Source organism: Hakea prostrata, chromosome 11, assembly GCF_041222555.1.
Source record: "Hakea prostrata isolate BN-2017 chromosome 11, UWA_Hpros_2, whole genome shotgun sequence".
Classification (NCBI taxonomy): Eukaryota; Viridiplantae; Streptophyta; class Magnoliopsida; order Proteales; family Proteaceae; genus Hakea; species Hakea prostrata.
In genome coordinates, this window is record NC_142610.1 from 25,628,526 (window position 1) to 25,651,514 (window position 22,989).

Genomic DNA, 22,989 nt, shown 5'->3' on the forward strand with positions numbered 1-22,989 from the left:
CAAATTCCTTGACATATAATTCACTCCCTGATTTTTGATAGATAAAAGTAAACCAAGAGCACACACCCAGAGATTTCTTCCTCGAGATCATATGATAAAAGAGAGTCCACATATATACTGAAAGTTGTCTCAGAAATCCTGGGGAACTGGCCATGAACCCACCACATGTGATGGTTCCTCTAAGATGTACAGCTTAAAAACTAGATCAAAGTTGGGAGGAACAATGTCCCACCACCCCTATACCTCCTAGCTCTGCTCCTGAGCAGAGATAAGCAAACAAACACCAGTTAAAGATGGCTCTGACAGTTCAGGTTGAGTATAATAGAATCTTAACAGTATCAACATTCTTTAAGGAGAGAAAATAATGTTATTATTAAGATGTAAAAGATAAAATGTCCTACCGGCAAAAGAAAAAGCAGATAATGTGTACACAAAGCATTATAACTGGAAAAAAAATATCAAACATTGTTTGGACTGGGAAACATGCAAATTTCCTCTGGTGGGATGGAGCAAGTTGATAAGTAAAAAAACAAAGAAACAAACTTCAAACTCATACCAACAATGACAATATAACTACCTTCAAGACTTGCACATATTATTAAAGTTGAGTTATGCTAAGGTCATGAAGAATGACATAGTTAATGACTTCAACACCAGGAATCAGCACTCTGATCAAACATAGGTGGGGAAGTGAAACTTGTTCCTCTAACCGCTTAATGGCACTGTGACAAATTGGATTCAGTAAATTTGAGAGGTTTGGGTTTCTGATTGAAGTTTTCAACTGGACTCTTAGGTTATGGTAGAAATAAATATGGAAAAGGGCAAATTTTAGTCCTCTTCTAACCAAACCCATCAAGAAGTATAACTATGTTCTTCCATTCTCTCTACTACATGATAATGCCCTAACAATTCTCAATTGACACACTTAACACTCTCAAGGCACGTGTTCTTAAATTTCAACTTGAAAGTGCATGTTTATATGATCTAAAAGGAAGTCAGTACAACGACTAATTACATGAAATGGTGCCCATAGCAGTTGAAGAATTTACAGCATGGATGAATTAATTAATTGTCTTTAATGCAGGGAACATATATTTAATCAAAAAACTTGGATTATCTTCTGAGTTTGTATCGTACAAAACAATGAAATGTCTGCACCACTTATGGAATGAGTGGAAAAGAACTCTCTTCATCAACATGCATAAATATGGTGATCACTAAAGTACTTTTGCATGAATAACCAACCATATATGACTGCTTTTACCAATCCAGTTTTGATTGCCAGAAGAACAGGTTTCAGATGACTTCACTGCAGAACAGAGGATTTTTTTTATATATATTAGTTGATATTCTGGGATGAAGTTACTAAAGGTGTAATTGTACTTATCTATTCTTAATTCAGTTCAAATGGGTACACCCAGAGCAACCAAATGTTACATGAACAGGCTTCAGGTAGGAGCAGTGGGTTCCCCTCTGGAGGTGCTAGATTTGGAGGTCATGTGGAGTTGGCACCAAAATTTAAATGCTTTACAGAGACTCAAAACTTTCTTGTGGACTGATAGGTGGTGTTCTAAAATCTCCACGAAAGCCAACTATTCTGCACCCTATGGTGTACCTGCTAAAAGCACAGTCATGAAACAACTATAGAGAAAATGTTGGCCTCATGTTTTAAAGGGTTGTTAACCACAACCCTCCTCAATTAACTTTCAGAATCTTCATCTGGGAAAGAATTCTGAAGACTACAGTAGATGACCCAGCATAACTTATATTACAGGGCAATCCATAATGGAATTCCTTTACAGGGGTACAAAGGTTAAATGTTATTGTCAAATATTCCATTTCCTTTTGAACAGGAATTCTAGACAAATGTTGACCATGAGTCACTGACCACCTGATAAGGAGAGGCTATTCCATGCTCAGTTCTTGTATACTTCAGGAATGGAGTATCAAGTCATCGCCTCCGCATTAGAAATTTAACACTTATGTTAAATAAAAATTTTCTTTCTTCCATTTCTTTTTACTTTAGTAAGTGTGACACTTCTTTTAAATTTTGAAAGCTGGAGTGGTACAATGGACCTCCAAAGTCCAGGAACTACTGGTTGCTTCACCCATCAGTCATTCCTTAGTCTATCTGAGAACGAAGAAATGCTAAAACCAGCTTACAGCATGGTATACAAGGCTAAAGTTTTTGGTATTCTTTACTGTGAAGAATTCAAAAATATAAATGTTTACCTGATATCAACAGAGAACGCCAAAGTTTTTCTACTTGAAACTTCTTTAACAGGAATAGCAAAGCCCTTTTTGAATTAAAATCCAGAAAGCAAAATCAAAGCCCTGAAATTAGTTGGGAGGTACATATGATCATGAACCACCTTAATCTTCCATTCATGTTTTAGAATCACTTGGATATCATTATATATTCCTATTGGGCTTCCAAGTTCACTTTTTATTATGATTTGTAAATTTACAGTAATACCATCAAATGCACTTCTTATTTATTATGTACCTTAGCTTCTTCTGTACAAAAAGAGCAGTTCAAAATAGGGCTACAACACTTGAATCACTTAATACAGAGGTGTACCACAACATGCAAGTTTTATAAGGCAGCATCTGCAACAGTTGCTTGAGCCACATAAATGGTATCCTGGCCTTGAAAATGTTCAAGAAAGAATTTTACTAATTGCAAAACTTCAAGAAGAGTTGTGGGACAACATTTGAAACAGGTTCTTGTTCATCAAATATATATATATATATACACACACACACTGATCTAAACAATTGAAGTGCTTAAATTCCATATTTTCTTTATTTTTTTTTCTTTTTCTTATTATTATTGTTATTTTTTTAAAGATCAGTGACTTCAACGGAACAAAACAGTACAGCAGAAGAAATCCAATAGGGTACACCCATGGTCAAAGCAGAAACTCAATCCAAGAAGAGAGAAAATATCAAGAAACTAAAAGGAATAAGATACACCTTTTTGGAAGTGATTTCAATACTGACCTGACTTGTCCACCCCTGAAATGCATGATCTTAGCTGACATTTTCATAGAGTGCAGTGGTACACTAGGATGCTTGATTAAGCAACTCAGTCTCCAAAGACTGAATTTTCAGCATTCATCTTCTTTCCCTCTCAAGTTTTTGAATTCATTGTAGCATGTTATCTCCTCCAGCTTACCAGCCCTAGCTAACGGCCCTGGGAAGAAGGTGACAAGGAAACACATATTGTAGACAGGAAGGTATCACTTTCTTTTCAACCCTTAAAAGAAGAATGTATCAAATCAGATTGTTTCTCCCATTAGTGAAACATTTATAACAATAATCTGCTGAAACCTGTGTGATGTAACTTAACATTAAGGAGACACAGTTCATGTTAATGATATAGTCTAATCAATCGACCCACTCACTTGGGGTTGGATACCATGTCAGTTGACATGAATTTAATTGCTTATGCAACACCATATTATATTATTTGATCGACATGAATGGAGATGTATGCCAAGATGAGTTTCAGAATAATATTGCCTTGAAGGGATCAATCTTCAGACTGATAATAACAATAAAAGGATTCAGCTTGAAAACTCCCAAAAGCATTATAGTACAAAGTAACAGCAGTTGAAGAATTACTCCTAGTGACTGAAAGATACCTAGAAGAAACTAAAACAATAGAAAAGGCAACATTAGGACTTTCAAGGTCAAATAATAGAACACTATGACTTCCATGGTCGAATAATACAGAGCAGACCTGATGAATAAAACAGTGAGACAAAACCCAATATATCAGTCACTAACATCCTGATACTGAACTCCAAGCATATGATGTTGGTATTAAGCGGATCCCACTCCCTTTCCCCTCCTATCCCGAAAGAATAGTCTCTAACCAAGCTGTGGTTGATCTATACAACCGTTTTCACTGGATACTTATCAATGCAATCATCCCAAGGACTCTTGGGAGAAGCCTTGACGGTTCGGAGGGCTTTCCAAACTGCACTGTTACACTTGAAACCACTTCCAAAAGCAATCTGCCACACACGGTGACCCTTCCGCATCCTCCCCTTGGCTTCAATATAGGCCAACTCATACCATATAGAGCTGGATGATGTGTTCCCGAAACGATGGAGAGCCATCCTAGAAGCCTCCACATGTAAGGGCAGCAACTGCAAGTTCTTCTCTAATTCATCAATCACAGCCCTCCCCCCAGCATGTATGCAGAAGTGATCGAAAGCAAGCTTGAAATCAGGAATATAGGGCTTGAGTTTGGCATTAAAAAGTTTCTTAGCCATCAGAGTGGCAAAGAAGAGAAGCTGCTCGCTGATTGGGAGGACGATAGGGCCCAGTGTGGTGATGTTGGTCTTAAGGGCTCCTCCAGCAATGGCCATGAGATCCTTAGACAGCGAGACCCCTGTTTTACCTGCATCATCTTGTTCCTGGTAAACACATTGGAAAGCCTTGTCATCGGCACCTTTGTGGGTTCTGACGACATGAACAAGTTTGTACTTGGCCCGTTTCCGATCGACAGACTTGTTCGAGAGCAGAAGAGCAGCGCCACCAACGCGGAACAGGCAATTGGGTATTAACATAGACTTCTTGTTCCCAAAGTACCAGTTCTGAGTAATGTTCTCTGTGCTCACAACGACAGCGTAGGTGTTTCGATGCACCTGCAGCAAATCTTTTGCCAGGTCAACAGCGATAACTCCAGCACTGCAACCCATTCCGCCCAAATTAAAGCTCCGGATGTTGCCCCTCAACTTGTATCTGTTCACAATCATGGCAGAAAGCGAAGGCGTCGGATTGAAGAGGCTGCAATTCACAACAAGAATCCCAATATCCTTGGGCTTAATAGAGGTATTGAGGAACAGATTTTCGAGCGCGCCAAACATGACCTGTTCGGCCTCTTCACGAGCAGCGGCCATGGAAGGTCGAGGAGGGAGGTAATGCATGGCCTCAGGGACATAAGTCTCCTCGCCGAGACCAGAACGCTCAAGGATTCTGCGTTGAAATTCAAGTGACGATTCATCGAAATCACCTGTAAGCCTGGAATGCTCCATGAATTGATCGTACCGGACTTGGAAATGTGACGGAGGACGGTAGCAGGAATAGTCCACGAGGTAGACAGGTCGAGGCCTGTTCATGATGTAAACGGTGGATCCAAAGACGAGAAAAGCAGAGCAAATGATAATGCTGACCAGATTAAACTGGAGATGAAGCCAGAGCTGGCGAACATCTTCTGGATTCATCCGAGCAGCTTCGATCACGATCACCACCATGAGAGGGATAAGACATAGGGTTAGGAGATGTGTAATCAAATAGTGGTAACCTAGTTTCACATATTTCAGATTCACACTCTGCAAGAAATCCGGCAATCTCCGACTTGGGTGGATCTGAACGCCAGTGCAAGCGGCGCCACCACTACCAGAAGCAGCAGAAGAACTGTGATGATCGGATTCACTCGCTCCGCCTCCTCCTCCCATTGTCTCCCAAGTCTGTCACGATTCTTGGCCAAAAAAAGAACGCAGAGACTGATCGGTCTGAAATTTGCGGGGAAAAAAAAGAAAGAGAAATTGATAGTGCAAAAGAAGGATCAGAGAGAATACTGAACTGCAATGCCGTTGCGTAACACGAATGATCTCATCGAGGCTCCAACAGACAGAGAGAGCACGAGAAAATCGACTGGTTTTACACATTAACGGTTTCATTAACCGTTTCTTCGCTGTTGTGCATGGTGAAGCTTTTAGAGACTTCTTCTTGCCCCCCTCATTTTCTGTTGACAATTGAGTCATCATGAATGTATTACACTTGGAATTCGGAGTTGCCAACGAGATCTGACAACACAAAATTCACAATTTTTGCTTGAGCTTTTTTAACTTGTGGGTGGCCTTAGTAGATCATAAACTAATGTTAGGTCCCTTCAATACAATATATTATGTGTAAGTCCCAAATAGACACCGTCAGCCGGCCAGCGATAGTTAAGTATATTCAAATTTCAAATGTAAAAAGACCAAAATACCTTACAAATTATTTAATACATTGTTTTAGTTTTAATATATGGTTTCAAAAAAAAAAGATAATTGATAATCAAGGATTAATTGTGTGGTTAAAAATATATAATCTAACAAAAAAAATTATAATAACACAATATATTAAATAACTTGAAGGGCACCTTGGTCCTTCAACGTTCGAAATTTGAATATACTTAATGACGACTAACGGGTGTTGATTTGGTTAGGACCCACATGTAATATATTGCACTAAAGAGAAAAATCACGACTTTTAAGGTAACAAATTTATGTTGAAAAAATTTTTCAAGGCGACCCCTGATTAATCCTAAAATTAACTTTATTCCTTGAGTTATTCAAATAATCAGTAATTTTTCTTATTTAGTGCAAAAAGTTCCTTAAATGATGATGTAAATAGTCTATATATTGTAGAATAACTTAAATGCCCTTTATCATCCAAACAAAACTAAGCTGTAGGAATCTATTTTCAGCTATTTCACTTTTACGTAAAAAAAGGAAATGTTCTTCAAAAAAAATGGAAGAAAGTGGTTGCAACACTTGGTTGCAGTTCATCTTGGGCATCTAAAAGTGGAGAGAGGCACACAGAATTGGGGCTAACTGTAATGGGGAGAGATGATATAGGGGACGAGGGGATGTGGAAAAGCCAAGTTCATGACCTCCTTTTTGCTTGGACATTGTTCTTGCCAACTGAGCTATCTTTGAACTAGTGGTATGTAATTTCTTGAAAATGCCTCTTGGATGGTGAAGCTCTTGCAGTTAAATGAGTTTTTCTTTGTAACCCAACGGTGGAGACAACAAAAGATTTTCATGCATCATGAAAAATGATTGCGATCCAACCAGTTGTGTGTTGCATCCCTAGTGGACACCCTGACCTAGAAGGCATTGTTAGTTGACTGAAATCCATTCATGGCTTAAGAACCTATGACTTTATGATGATTTTGCATTAGCACAAGATTCATCTCGATAAAACTTTGATTTTGCAAAAACAAGAAAAAACAAAACCTGTTTGGTTAAAAGTGAAATCAAATTAATACAAAGATAAAGTTATTATGATCATCACCTAATCTCACATGATGTTATGATGAAGTCAAAAACTAAAAATTTGATTATTAAGTTACATTTTGCTTTGATGAAATATTTTTTGACTTAAAAAGTGAAACTTTATGTTTAAGAAAAAAATATTGTGATTAAAAATAGCAAGAGTTTTAGATAAACTAAACAATATTATTACAACTTTGTAAAAATGATTCCACTTTTGTTTTCTTACAATTATATTTGGATTACACAATTCGACTCGGTTCGACCATCATTCCGGTTGTAGCAATAAAACTATGAATATAGGAACACTCAAAATAACCTAAGGAGAGATGAAGTGAGAGCTAGATCAGAAAGTCAAAATGAAAACAGTAATGCCAGTAACAACAATTTCTCTGAATCAATAGCAAAACATGGTCAATCCTAATATATGAGTTAGAAACCATTCAGCAAAAATACATTCAAAGAATAAGCATTTTCCAAGCCTATTTGCTCTTCAGTGTGACCCCAAAGCTCTCCAACAATGATTATAGTGCAACTTCTGTGTTACACAGCTACAGCCTTCAAACAACAGTTTGTGAAACTGTCTATGAACCACTTAGGTGGTTCACTATATAATGGTTTAAACCCATTCAACCCAATTTCATCCATAGCACTCGCAGCAATTTGGCAAGCAACTTGAGTAGACATTCCCCTATCATGGAATATTTGAGCCCAAAAAAATTCAGAAAGAAGATCAGTGATCTTTGTAAGAATCTGCTCCAGTCTTTGGTTAGAAGATTCTGCTGACCTTTCTTTCTTCACCAATTTATATTGATCGTGTCAACCATCTCCTTTGCTCTAGAAACCAAAGCAATTCTTTGAATAACTTGTCCACAAGCTAATTGAAACCCAGAATAGCCTTTGCTTCAGCTTCAATGCTGTCTCTTGCATCTAAGTAATTTCCCTTCAATTATTTGTCGAGTATCCACCATAAGCACTTATGTCTGAATTAGCAAAAAGTGCAAAAACACGAACCACATGTGCTCTTGGCGGATGAGCAACTCCTATTCCAACTATTTGATGAAGCTTAAAACTTTTCTGTACCAAAATTTATGATAAAACCATTAGTAAGTAGCTTGAACCTAGAGTTTCTTACTGCACAAATGATAAAAACAGGGGATATGCAAGTACCTGTAGTACATGTCTGAGTGAGTGCAAGCTCTCTGTGTACAGAAAGCAAATCGTTGGTAATAATACAATTTCCAAGAATCACCATAAAGCTTAGTAATAATTTGATTTTGAAGATGGTAATAATAGAACCATCTTTCCTTTATCTGCAGAAGTACCTTGATATTCTCTTCATCCCCCTCATCCTGCATTATATCGATACAACAAAGAGTACGAGTAGCATTCCTTAAATAAGTCGGAATAGCATTAATCAAGGGAGTGAGATCAATATTATACTCTTTTACCCACTTGGTAGTAGTAAGTAGAGTCCTTGAGGAACATCCATATCTCCATTTTGCTACCTGCAACACATGAAACACTTGAAAGACAAGAGTAATCCTCTCAGCTCCACCATTGCTGACCTCTCAGGAGAAAATTGGCTTTAAGATATGCAAACCCACAAGGACATGGTATAAGTCCGAATTCTTCCTTCTCTAAGTCGAATGACAAACCAATTATAGTCTTACGAACTTCAGGATGGAGTTCCTGATTAATAAGCCAGTGTAGAGATGCGTCCACAAAAGCTGGATACCGGTCATCCCGAAGACAGTAGGTATGACGAATTTCCGACTAGTTTCCAATCCCAAGTAGAAGCATAAGAAGAAGGAGAATCCTTTGTCATTCCCAAGGTGAAAACACCCTGCATTCTGGATCTCCTCTGAACGGAGCCATGAACACGGAAGGAGGTTGAGGAACATCCAGATGTACTACTTTATACTCAGAAGTAGATTCAACATATCCAAAACCAAAGAAACCAGCATCTTGAGTGTCATTGTCTAGTGTTAGGACTGTTATGAGTTCACGTGTAGTTGGATTGCAAACATGAACTCCTAAATCAGAACTGAAACAAACCAGATCAAAGCGGGTAGTAACACCCAGAAGCAATATTTTGTCAAACGAAAAACGAAATTGCTTAGCACCTCTCCTTCCATGTCAAGGGAAGAGAACCGGCTATAACTACAACGTGGAGGATGAGATAGGCAAAGGCGACGAATAGGTGAATGTGATTGGCACCGATGAATGAACAAGTATATATATAGGAACATCCCATGATAACATAAGCAAAATTTGAGGTGGCAAAAAGAAACAACAAATGAGGTGTCAAGAGACTCACGACTCAAAACCACATCAAAATTTTTAACACAATTGCTTCAGCTTATATAAATAATGGGGAAGGACATCTTCGTGTATAACAGTGTAGGCAATAAAAACAATTTCCTAGGACCAACAGTAAGCAAAAATTATAAATTTGCCAACAATATATATATGTTAGCCGCTATCTAAAGCATGATCAGTAAAACTACACTGAGAAATAATCATCTTCTAAGCCTACTTGTTCTTCACTGTAACTCCAAGCTCACCAGCAACAATGAGAGTGGTGGCCATGTTGAGAAACATCCCATGCTCAACAACTCCTGGAAATCGCAAAATCGAATCGCTAGCAGCATCTAGATCCCCAATATTCTTCTCAAAATATAAGTCCACAACATAATTCGCATTATCGGTCACGAATGGCTCATTATTATCTTTGCATCTTCTGAGCTTTGCAACACAACCAGAGTCTTCAAACAACTTGTGCAACTGGTCGGCCGTGAACTTCCAACAGAACGGGACAATCTCCACCGGCACGGCAAGGCGACTACCACCCAAATAAGGCACCAGCTTGGATTCGTCAACAATAACCACGAACTTCTTGCACGCCCCTTCGATCATTTTCTCCCTGAGAAGAGACCCACCTCGGCCCTTAACAAGATTTAAGTCAGGATCAACCTCATCGGCACCATCAATCGCAAGATCAACAACTGGGTGTTCATCAAGATCCGAAAGAGGAATCCCTAAAGACAATGCCTGTTCATGGGTCATCTTCGAAGTGGGTATTCCAATGATGTTCTTGAGCTTCCCCTGTTGCAGAAGCTCCCCTATTCGCTGCACAGCATACTTGGCCGTCGAGCCTGTACCAAGCCCCACCACCATCCCTGACTCAACAAACTCAACAGCTTTATAAGCAGCAATCTGCTTCAACTCTTCCTGGGTCAGAAACACGGGTGGAGGAGGTGGAGAAGGAACCAAAGACGGAGATTTAGCCGACGAAGATGGAGTCATGATACCTTCCTCAAAGGTAGATTTCTCGAAGCAAACAAAAAGCGGATAAGCAATCGCCATGGCTAAATAGGGAAACGCTGGTTAAAAAATAATCAGTTAGTAATGGGGTTACTTAGATATAAGATAGACGTTTGAGATTCAGACTTGGGCCAAGATAAGGTTTGGCATCCTTCTGGTTTGGGAATAAAATCAAACAGGTAACGCACAGAAATGGAAATAGGTATCACAGAGGCTTTAAAGACCAGGACAGAGAAGATCCGGACCACTTCTTCACTCAATTTCCAAACAACTTCCGAAAAAAGAATTTTTCGAAAGAAAGAAATTCGTTGTCCCATTTTTCAAAGAGGATTCATCTGTTAGGGCCCTTGATTCATTGAATTAGGGTTCTTGTTCAACTTTCTGCATCCTTATCTCGTAAAGATTTCAAAGTTCAAATGCAATTGATGAAGGAGCTTTCTGAGTAATTTCTTCTCTGCAACTTGCGAATTTCCTGATATTGTGATTCTGCCATTAATAAAAAAAAGGATAATTTCTCGGAAACGATTACGAGCCTCGGACGTGTTACATAATATATTGTCGTTTTCTCTTTGGGTTGTTCTACGTGGAAAGTTCTTGGACCATCATTTCCTTCTAGATGTGTGACAAATGTCTTAACATCACATCAAATGGTAGAAATTATTTATAGGTCACATCAATCAGTTGATTGATGTGACCTGTAAATAGATTTTCACCATTTGATGTGATGTTGAGACATTTGTCACACATCTGCAAGAAAATAATTAATTCAATTCTGGCAAATAAATGGACCTAATAAATTTCCGAAAGTTCTTATGAATGATACAGTTCGTGCAGGTCGGGTCAAATTAGAGCCGGATACTTACCCAAGATCCACGTTTTTGCTTGAAATCATAAATATACTAGAATAGAAGAAGATTAGTAATTGCAATTAAGAGGAAGACGAAGACAAGTGAAGCATAGGTCTTTTTGATCAAGGGTATTCTTGTCTATTTGAAAGTTTAACTTGTTTACATCACCGCCACTCCCAAAAGCAACTATGTAATGTGTTCGAGGCTTGTAACCATTCAAGGACATTCTTCTCTTTTTAAAAAGTTTAACTTGTTTTCGTCTCCTTCTCCATTGGTTGGCGCACGGGAATGTGTGATCGAACCCCCGAGCACCACTCTTGATGACGAAAACTTTGACACCTCTCTCTTCCAAGCGCTTGCACACGTCCAAAAGGCTCAAGGGAAAGTCAATTAGCTCAAAAATCCCAAACTCATTGTAGACAAAGGATATGTTGACCTCACGCCATAGCCACCTCAAGCGGCTCACCGGTCAAATTGTCAGTTATGCATAGCGAGGCCCGTCATGTCAAGCCGAAACTAACACTTGTAGCATTCGACGTGTCAAGCTGAGGGGAGATCCGTGCCAATTAGACCATCCAATGGCTGCCAATAGTCAGGTTACACCATAACCACCCGTTACCTACCTCATTTGATGGTGATGCTCGAGGTGCTGGTGTTTCCTAATCTAACTTGCTCATTGGAGGTGGCTTCTTAACCTCCCGGGTCAGCCCACACACAACATTTGTCTTGTGAACAAGTTTTAGGCTAACCAAGGCTTTCACTTGATGTTCAGATTTGGATGCAAAAGGTAACCACAAAGAGACTTGTGACTCCAATTAAAGTTGTTATAAGATTCATACTAGACCATCATCAACTGCTCCTATCTCTTTTTACTTGTTTCATTTTCCAAATCAGCTCAGTTCTTTTTTTGTGTTCCCCTCTGCTTTGGTAGAAAGATCAGCCCAGTTCTTAGTTTCATTGACACCATCCAAGAAACAACTTCCATCGATTCCAACTTGGTTTTCTTTCAAACTTAGAGCCATACGACATTATTAACCACTAGGGTGGGTGAATGCATCCAAAAAGAAGAGTTGGTGCCAATCTTCAACCCTGCCTGCATGGTCCTGCATGGCTGTTCCAGTACCTGACCTATATGAACCTGCCCTGCCTATAATGAATTGCAAAAAAGTTGAGGCTACAAGATGGGATTGCAAAGGATGACATATTTGAAAGCCAACCCATCCATTACCCTATCAGCAATGAAGTTTAATGCAACCTAAAACCAAACATTGTAGTTTAACTGAAGCACTGAACTGGTAAATTGACTGGAAACAGCTATATTTCCTTTTGGCCATATAAACCAAAATTTTCAGGCTTTTGTATTCAAATGGAATGAAATTTACAACTATTCTTGTAAGAAAGTCATTCCACACATAATTACATATAATTAGATCAGAGCAGTTCCTTCAGAGTAAAAGATGCCCATTACAATTGTGGAATTTAGGGGCCTACCCCACCCCCAAATGTTTTAAGAGAGGGAAGAACCCGCCCCCCCGCGCTCAAAAAAAACGCCGCGCCTCAAAAAAACTCACCAAAAAAACCCCCCCACAAAAAAAAAAAAAAAAAACCCCCCCCGCGGGGGGCCGCCCCCATCCTTTATTATTATTAGTGATTGAACCGAACCGGTTTCTTTTGGTTCATGTGGTTCAAGCCTTATTATATTAAGGCTGGGGTTTTGGTTCGCACGAGTTATGCAACTCGTTTTTCTGATTTTGTTTTGCTCTCTGCTACGGGTTCTTGAAGCTTCTTGAGTTTTTTCGTTCATGGCGTTCGTCTTCGATCTTCGTACCTATGGTTCTAGGTGGTTGTTGATCATGGAAAGATAGGGCTTCGATCGTATGAGCAAGGCGATCGTCGATGGTCTTATGAGAACCGAGACATTGTATTACGAGGTTATATGTTCCTTCTTTGTTCTTCTTCTTTAGTTTGTAATCACCCAAACCTATAGTGGATTGGATTCACACTCGAGTCCCGGAGACGTAGGCTCAAGAGCCGAACTCCGTCATCAAACACCTGTGTCTTCTTCTTCTTCTTGCTTCCAATTTCTTGTTAAATCACGATCGGTTGGCTTGACTAGGTTAGGGTTTATAGGTTGATTAATTCAGTTGATTCAATAGATAATTGATATGAGGTAATCACCTAATGATAACGCGATTTGAGACCTGGGTACATCAGATTGGTATCAGAGCTGAGGTTACCCTGCTAGCCTGAGATAGCCGGTGTTTCGGTTCATTTTTCGTGTGATTGATAATTAGATGGATTAGGGCTTTTGTTTAGTTCCTATATCTAATTCGATTCTATGATCTCATATTGCAATAGGTTAAATTATTGAATCATTTTTCCCGATTATATAATCTGATATGCTTCTACTTCGCTGATTATAATTCGGATGATTCTACTGCTGGTTATATAATCTGTTTTTATATAATTTCAGCAAGTGTTAACCTGTTAAATTGATAACCTAATTTTAAAAAAAAATATAGATTGATTGATTGCTTCTGTTGCTTACCATTCGGTCATTGATAATTTTTGGTTCATTTCCAATGTTAATCTATATGAGGATTGGTGATTCGATTAGATTAATTTGCTGAATTAATCTCATATGAATATAGGTTGATTCTTGTCATATGTTGGTCATATATACTACTGCTGCTCCGTATGTTACCGGTAGGTATTCGGTTCTAATTTTTATGACCTGTTTTGACTTTGTAATTGTGATAATCTATGTATGAGATTTATTCTGCTTTTATTAACCGTTAATTGATCACTGGTTATATAATTTCGCTAGAATTTTATACAAGACTGCAGTAGTGATCTCAATTGATAACTTAGGCACTTTATTTGGTTTATATTGGCCTATTGAGTTAATAAATGTTTGATTAAATACTGCCGACACATGTATATGAGTAGATAATAAAATTGTGATTGATTAATTGTGTTTATTATATTTTTCAGAATTGTTTATGTTAGTATTGTGATTTAATTCCAATATATACTGATTGTGTGTGATTTATCTGCTTCAAAGTGGAGTTAAGTAAGGGATTTGGTCTACCAGGGGAGGGCACTCCTCCCAGTGTGGTTAGTGTAGTTACCACAGGCTCTACTAGAGCAGTAGGTCTAGGGTTGAGTCCTAGTTACCTAAGTTTGGATACTCCTATGGGGGGTTCCAGGGTAGACATTGAGAAGTTTGATGGGACAGGGGACTTTGGGATTTGGAAGAGGAAGGTTCGAGCTTTAATGGCTCAACAGAAGCTCCTAAGATCAATTGATGACCCAGATGCTTTCTTTGAAAGTATTGATCCGGTCTTGAGGATGAAGTGATGGAGAATGCAATTGGTTGCATGCCGAACATCACGAGATGGGGTCATCGGGTGTCTTGATGATGAAGACAACACCCCTATAAAAGTCCGGAACAAGCAGCAGATATACCAGAAGAAGAATCTAGGTAACAAAATTTATTTGAAGGAGAGGTTGTATGGGTTTAAGATGGACCCTACAACTACCCTTGACAAGAACCTAGATATATTTAAGAAGCTTATTCAAGACTTAGCCAATACAGGTGAAAAGACTAAATTGGAAAATCAGGACTTGTCTATTATCCTATTGAATTCACTTCATAATGATTATCTTGTTGTTAAGAACTCAATCAAATATGCTTGTCAAAACATTCCCTAGAACAACCGATTGATGCCTTAAAGAATAGGGAGTCGAACTATTGGCCGGAATGACTAAGGGCGAGGGGGAGAATCGTTGTTAAGGGTAAAGGCTCACAAACAAAGGAGACCCAAAGGGAAGGGAAAAGTATTTGAAAGTCATGAGAATAACAATAAGAATAATAATGGGAAAACAAGTCGATGCAAACCTCAAGAGATGCTCTTTGTAAGAAAGTAGGACATTTAAGAAAGATTGTTTTGCAAATAAAGAGAAAACCAAGAAAATGAGACAACTAATAATAATGTGCCTAATTCGGTGAAATAAACATGTTTGAGGTCCTTGATGACCTAGGTGCACGTGTTAGCATAAACCTTGTTTTAAGACCGGTTGTTTGGTTTTCCATTGGGTGACACTTTGGTTTATCCTATTTGTTCCTTGTTAAAAGGAGGTGGTCTATTATTTTAAGGTGATATGCTGTGTAAGGAAGTTGTTTATTTTCATAAATCGAGACAACATGTTTATGCGTTCTATTGGTTAAGATATACCTTGTTGTGTGAGAATCTTAACCAATTATGATAGTGATGGCATGTTATGTATTTGTTGTTGTTTTGTACTCTCATGGATGCTTTTATTGGCATTGGTATACTTGTCGACTGTTTTTGTAATGCTAGAGTGGTAATAGGTGGTGTTGAGACTGTTATAAGTGGTTACACATGAGGATTCCTATTTCACTGGTATAGCATTAGATATATCCGGAGAGGTATAGTCTCCATGTGTAGCATGAGTGCTAGTTTTGACACATTGTTGCAAGTGTTTGGAGAGGTTGGTCTCCGGGGGAGAGGTTTGTTCTCCGAGTCGGCATGGGGTCTTGACATAGGTGTTGTCAAGAGGGTGTGTCCTACAGGGTTGGGGTTCACATGAGATCGGGGATATGGTTTGTGCTGATGATTTTGATTTGGGAGTAGTTATTGCGGATTATTGAGTTGTCGGAAGATGACTTGCACAGTTTATTGATTAAGTTATGTCTTGTTTGCAGTATATTTTATGTGGTCATTGAGTCGGTCTTGTTGGTCGAGTTGTCAAGTCTTATTGAGTTTACTTTATCTCGGTTTGGTTCACTCTAGATGACCTAGATGTGTCTAGTTGTGACTTGTACTGCATATGTAGTGAGTGGGTGAAGAGGTCTTGGTTTGGAGTAGTGGTAGTAAGCCGGTGATGGATTGAGGAGTGTTATTCCTATTTGGGTTTGTTTAGAATATTTTCATCTTGTTGGTTAAATGTAAGGCTATTAGAATGTTTGCTATCCGAGTTACTCTCTTCATTATGTTAATGGGTAATTGGATACTTGTTGTCTTTCTTTACTTTAGTGTGGAAGAAAGAAAGATTTGCAACTCTTTAGGCATTTTAACAACTAAGTTTGGAAATATGACTTGTTAATGAATCGTGATTTATTTGAATACCCTTGGCATTGATATATAAGACTTGATGGTTGAGTTTTGCATTGTATTTGCATAGGTTGAAGTTGCTCTAGTTTCTCATTTCATTCTATGTCTATACGCATCTATGTGATTTACATATTGATTGCATGATTGTATTCCTTTGGGAAGGTTTTTAAAATCAGAATTTGAAATGAAAATACATGGATTTGTTAGGAATTTCTAAGTTTTGGAATCTACTGATTGAGGGGAGAGATTTATGCTTACTTGTTATGTTTTATATATTTGAATTGTTTAAATCTCTTTCTCTAGTTGGTTAAGTTCTCTTATGTATCATATGATATGTTTTAGACTTGACTTGGCTTATATTGTAAGCATTTGTAGATTTATGGGCGTATTGACATTGACAATTATGTCGGGATCCATGTTGTTCATCGTGATGTTGTGAGGTTCGTTAATCTAGGTTGGTTTTGGATATCACCATGGATTTCTTGAAATTTATACAAGTCTCTTGTTTAAAGTCTTACTTGTTTTAATTCATATATTTATTATGCTTGTGTTGGCATGAGTAAGTCTATGTGGTGGGTTATTATCTTTTGTGGAGATTGTATACTTGTTTTTCATTTATCTATGGTGTGGTGATGTCGGTATGTTTGTGTTTGTTTATTAGGTTTGCATATGTTGCGGTTTTAGGGGAGATCTTTGCCAAATTTTATAACTCTTATTCGTTATCTCGTTTGGGATATATGCCGGTGTGTGCATGTTTGCTCTTCATTGTTGTATGAGTGAGTTATGAGTTATGAGTTATGTTTAGGGTTTTCTCTACAGTGCGACGTGCATGGTATATCGCATGGAGCATTAGTGTTGCATGGTTAGTGTGTCTAGGTATTTTGCATATTCTTTATTTGTTTGTACTATGTTCTTTTGTCTGTGTGTGGGGTATACGTGGACGATGACGGTCGCATCAATCACTATAGTTAGTTTTTGGGGATCAGATAAGGGGGAGAATGTTGGGGTAATCGGAATCTTGTATTATTAGTGATTGAACCGAACCGGTCTTTTGGTTCATGTGGTTCAAGCCTTATATAAAGGCGGGTTTTGGTCGCACGAGTTATGCAACTCGCCGATTTTTTGCTCCGCACGGGTTCTTGAAGCTTCTTGAGGTTTTCGTCATGGCCGTCTTGATCTTCCGACCTATGGTTCTAGGTGGTTGTTGATCATGGAAAGATAGGGCTCGATCGTATGAGCAAGGCGATCGTCGATGGTCTTATGAGAACCAGAGACATTATTAGAGTTATATATTCCCGTCTTCTCTTTAGTTTGTAATCACCCAAACCATAGTGGATTGGATTACACTCGAGTCCCGAGCGAGGCTCAAGAGCCGAACTCCGTCATCAAACACGGCTTCTCTTCTCTTGCTTCCAATTTCTTGTTAAATCACGATCAGTTGGCTTGACTAGGTTAGGGTTTATAGGTTGATTAATTCAGTTGATTCAATAGATAATTGATATGAGGTAATCACCTAATGATAACGCGATTTGAGACCTGGGTACATACACCACTTCAAGGAGGGGGTTGGGGGGGGGGGAAAAAAAGGTCAAAAAAGAGGAAAAGGAAAAAAAAAAAATGAGTGAAGAATTTCCAGTTTACTCACCATTTTCCTCAATGAAATGCATATTTTCTGTGGAATCTATCCAATTCCGTAACTTTGAGAACAGTACCTATTTAAGTCCTTTACATGCATTTTATCGTACCTCACAATTAGGATGAAATTTCTTTAAGTTTTCACAAGGCAAATGGTCTCAAGCTCTGTCTCAGAAAGCCTTTAATAGAACTTATTGTTACATTCATCACCACCGATATGAACCAAGGAAAAATGTTAAACCACTTGACACAGGAAATATAATCAGTCATTTTATTTGGCTCAACAACTGTAGTTCAGCGGCTTCCAGTTCCACCAATATATAGAACTCTAAACCATCCAGAATATCCAGATTAACTCTTGGCTACAGAATCACCAGTAAGACTCCCTCCTTGTTTGCTTTCCATCTTGGGGAACCCAAAGACAGTAGGCCTGGCGTAGCATAAGAATAATAACCCGTAAACATATTTTGTCTTGGGACCTTCCAGTCAACAGCCATTGTCTAGAATCCACCAAGAACAGAACATAACAGACACCTATGCCTTCAAATTCATCCAAATGACTGATTAGCTCTTGTTCTCGTCCATCTAGCCTTCTACCCCTACTTCACACGCAGTCCTTCCCTCTTCCAGGGGCTGTCATCACTAAACTAACCTACTATCATGACAAGACTTCTACTTTCTAAGCTCTACTACACTTGTTACAGTCAGCTATTGTCTCCATGAAAGAATCTAGAATGAGAATGAGAAAGTTTTCAGACACCAAAAGCAACCTTCTGTTATAGTCTCTATGAACCACAGAATATAACCCCTTCCTGATGTTGCTTGAACAACATCACATTAACATAGAAGGCCAATAAGAATCTCAAATCTCTTCAGAAACATCAGGCATTCAGGACATACAGAACAAAGCGATTGCAGAGCAACCTCATTCAACAGTCTTTCGGTAGTGACTGGGGTCGGCAAAACCGTAATGAGTAGTGCACATCAACAGAGAAGACATCCACAATTCTCACTTCCATATTATCATTTACTTAGAGCAAAGAGTAGTCTTTATATTTGCATCTTCTATGGAACTCCTTGTTTCATTGGGTAAAATCTTCTTAATCATTAGGAGTTGGTATTATAATAATTGAGAAACTAGTCTAGACAACTACTTGATTCAAGGCTGCCACCGTGTTCATTAGGATCAACCGCTAAGATCTTTTAATGCTCTATCACCTACCAATCTGTGCAAAACAATTTTTCCAACATCAAACAAACTGAAGGGTGAAGCAGCAGAGATTTTCTTCAACTTCTGAATCAAATCCTTAATGGTGTGCATACCTTGTTCATGAGAATCTATGCTAAGAACTTTTAAAGCTCTATCACATACCAACCTTAGCAGAACAATCATTCCAACATCATAAAAGCAAACTAAAGGATGAAATCTTATGTGTTTTTTTGTCAAAACCTTAAAAAGTGGGATAAGTGCCATACACAACAATACATCTTGTTTTTCCAATACTGAGAAATTTTAAGGTTCAAGCATTTATATATTGAAATTTGAAAGTCACCCCAAAAATAGATTGCCTCAAATTTAGAGAATCATACATATACCAACAATTTGAAGTATATGAAAATATAAATAGAAAGAGAGAACACAGCAAAAACATGCTGCCAGAAGAGAAGCGCCGAAGCCTCATGGACTGCATAACCCCTCAAGCGGGCAATTGCTCCCAATAGGATTGCGCTTGGCATTGTGTATTGCAATAAAAGCACGAACCTGTACATTTGATCATCATGCACTAGAAGATGCAGTTTGTCTGCCAAAGCAATAACTCCAATTCCAAGCAAAGGAAGTATCAACAACCTTGCCACAATAATACCAACTGTTGTTCTAATTCCAAGTTTAGAGTCATGTGGCCCTTCTGCCATCATTCCCCCAAGAATAAGCATCACAGAAGGCACCATTGCCCCTGCCAGGATCTGCAAGCTGTCTGTGAAGAAAGAAAGAGGAGCATCAGCTCCATAGACAAAGCCCTTGAGTTGGGGTACCATTCCAATAATAATTGCTAATAGAGAAGCGATTGTTGGGGGTTGCATTATGTGTCGTATTGGAGTTTGTTCAGCAACAATTCGAATCTTTCGGACAACCCTGGGCTCTGCTAAACATCTAATGGACTTAGGACTGCTGCAACCACCACCACCACCACCTTCTTCTTCTGTGATATCAATATCAGGAATTGTAGTTTGGGATAAACTTGTGGTGCTATTGAAACTTGAGATGCTATTGAAAACCCTGGCAATAAATGGTGTCTTAGAATGTATAGTCTCTTTATCCTCGATTCCTGGCCATTCAGCTTCGACAAGGATAGGTCGACTCAAATCATTGACTGGCAGTATTTCCTCCATCTTATTACCCTCTTCAACAACCTCATAATACTCCATGGGGGGCTCCATCATGTGGTAAACTAAAGTGTATACAAGGATTACAGCAACCCATTGTGCAAAAGACACATAAGCAACACCGAACCTGTGGCAATCATCTCCAAATGGATGATCTGAGCTATGGCAGACAGAGCTCACTATAGCTAGAGGAAGATTACCAGTATTCCCAAAAGCTGTCATTATAATAGTGAAACGAGTGAATTCAGGAGGGGTGCGACATATGATTGCCACCAAAACCCCCAAAATGAAACCAATAATTGTACTAATCAACACATTAACAGGGATGAACCACCAAAGTGTAAAATTTTTCAGAGTAATGGATTCACCAAGATGAGTGAAGATCAGACACGGTAAGAACAAAGCAAACACAAGTTTGCTTAGGAGCTTGTAAGTTGCTCTTGAGACAATTTGGGTTTTTGGGTGTCCAAGAACCAAACCGATAACAGTAAGGCTGAGGAGTTTCATCAAAGGTAAAACAGCACTTAACAGATCTGCTGCAATAGTCCTCATGTTCCCTCCCTTGTTATCTAACAGCAAAGATGTTCCTTTGGAGACAATAGAAGTTCTTAAAAACCGATTCTACAGATACCCAATAACCATGAAAAACAACTTACAAGAAATACCACAGAACAAGCTGGAATTAAAACGAAACAGCTAAAGAATAGTGAAGAAAACCAGGCAGGAACTTACAAAACAAAGAACTCGAAACCCGGATAGGCCAAGGATGTCATGATATTCATGGGTAGAGTTCCTTTGAAGCATTAATGGCGAAGAACTCACGATATTCTTGAGTACAGCTCGTCTGTGGCTTTATCGTCTTAAGTGAGGAGAGAGAGAGAGAGATCAACATAAATTAATGGCGGCACCATTTTTGGCATTAAATTATTTAAACTTTGTTTGTCCATCAATAATTAGCTTTAATTGACAACAATGCAACCGAAGTATATTGATTCAGTGTAAACGCGAGCAGCTTATATCTGCTTTAACAACCGTTAGATTGAGATTACGACAAGTATCTATATTGTACACAGGATCGAATACTTTTGATTAAGAATCTGATGGTTCATATCCTTCACGTCATGATATAAAAACGCACATAGGAATCGCGGTTCTCCTAGATTATTCCTCAATTTTTCCCATAGATTTGAATACGTGTTTTTTTTTTTTTTTTTGTAAACGAATACGTGTCTTAGTAGCGTGTGATTTTAAATTTTTTAGGAGAGATTCCATCACAAGATTGGGACATTTTCTTGTACCACAAAAAAATTTTGAAAATTTAATTTTTTTTCAAAATTTTAAAAAACAATAGGGAAATCATAGCATCTGCCAAAATTTGAAAATATTTATATTAATTCAAATTCATCTGGCATCAAATGGTTGAGCGACAACAAATTAGATAAATATTATTTTTTATCAATGATATTGTGTCATGTATAATATATATATCTAGAAACTCTAAATTAACTAAACAACTCAAAACCAATGGTGGAGATATCTTTGAGTCATTGTTTAATGATAGATTGTAATCAAGGATTTGAATTCTCTGCAGTGCCTCAAGTAATGTTTATCCATGGACCACGTACAAATTAGGGCCATGTGTCCTTTGAAAATTTATAATTGTAGGGTTATTCACGTTTGGTTTGATACATTGATGAATCAATCTTGATAGATCAATTGAAAAATATCGTAATCTAATGGCTAGAAATTTTGAAGAGACATGTGGCACTCACTCTTAGTTGGCCGATTAATGGTCATTACTTTGGGAGATGTAAATGATTTCGTTCTTAGAATCCAAGTTCTTCTGCAACAGACTTCACAAGAACGCCTCTATGCCAATGACGGATGGTAAATCAGATCTTCTCCGCAATATTGATGCGATGATCTCAACGCGACAACCACAATTTTGCCCTTGTGGCATGTTTTTGTGTTCGCCCTTGTGGCGTATTTTGTGTCCGCCCTTGTGAAGTGTAAATCTCCACATTTGTTGTGTGTTTCTCCCTATGTGGGTGTTGGTGCATAACTGTTGCTGTATTTGTTATAGTTTTTGTTTTAAGAGTTTCTTGGGCTTGACCCATCTCTTAGCCTGGATGACCCTGTTTATTGCATGTACGACAATTTGGTCAATTTCCGCTCCTTAAATTTGGACTGAACCTTATGTTTCATGCATCTATCTATTGTATTTTTCCTTTCTTTGGTGTATCTATACTTTTCTTTGTTCTTGAATGAAGTGTTATTTAAAAAAAAATAATAATAATAATAATAATTTAAATCCATCCATATGTGATTAGGTAACATGATCAATCTATCTTTTTCATTGAAAAGGTCATTCATTTATTGTATTAGTTGATATGAATTTAGCAATGGATCAACAGTGATATCTGAAAACGGATATTCGAAAATTGTTATTTTAGATAAGTAATGTGATAAATGGGACCACAAATGGTAGGCCACTATAGGGACGAATTGGCCTATTTCGTCTCCCCTTAATCATAGATTTATGTAGCCTTTTCTTCTGTTTTTGGGAATGAAAGTTAATTGGCCAAAAGGAAGAAAAAAAAA

At 38.2% G+C, this 22,989-nt stretch overlaps 2 protein-coding genes and 1 pseudogene across 2 annotated transcripts; all 3 read right to left on the bottom strand.

The window, feature by feature from the left end:
- Nucleotides 1–3,531: 3,531 nt before the first annotated feature.
- Nucleotides 3,532–5,770, bottom strand: LOC149001142 (3-ketoacyl-CoA synthase 4 pseudogene; annotated as a pseudogene).
- Nucleotides 5,771–7,374: 1,604 nt separating this feature from the next.
- On the bottom strand, nt 7,375–11,035 carry LOC149001143 (putative ribose-5-phosphate isomerase 2). Its single transcript, XM_089139877.1, has one exon. It carries the CDS (start codon nt 10,422–10,424, stop codon nt 9,591–9,593), a length of 834 nt encoding a protein of 277 aa, XP_088996003.1. The 5' UTR covers nt 10,425–11,035; the 3' UTR covers nt 7,375–9,590.
- A 6,994-nt stretch (nt 11,036–18,029) lies between these two features.
- Nucleotides 18,030–21,263, bottom strand: LOC149001144 (protein PIN-LIKES 2-like). The gene has a single exon (XM_089140988.1). It carries the CDS (start codon nt 20,938–20,940, stop codon nt 19,588–19,590), a length of 1,353 nt encoding a protein of 450 aa, XP_088997114.1. The 5' UTR covers nt 20,941–21,263; the 3' UTR covers nt 18,030–19,587.
- Between the last annotated feature and the right edge of the window lie 1,726 nt (nt 21,264–22,989).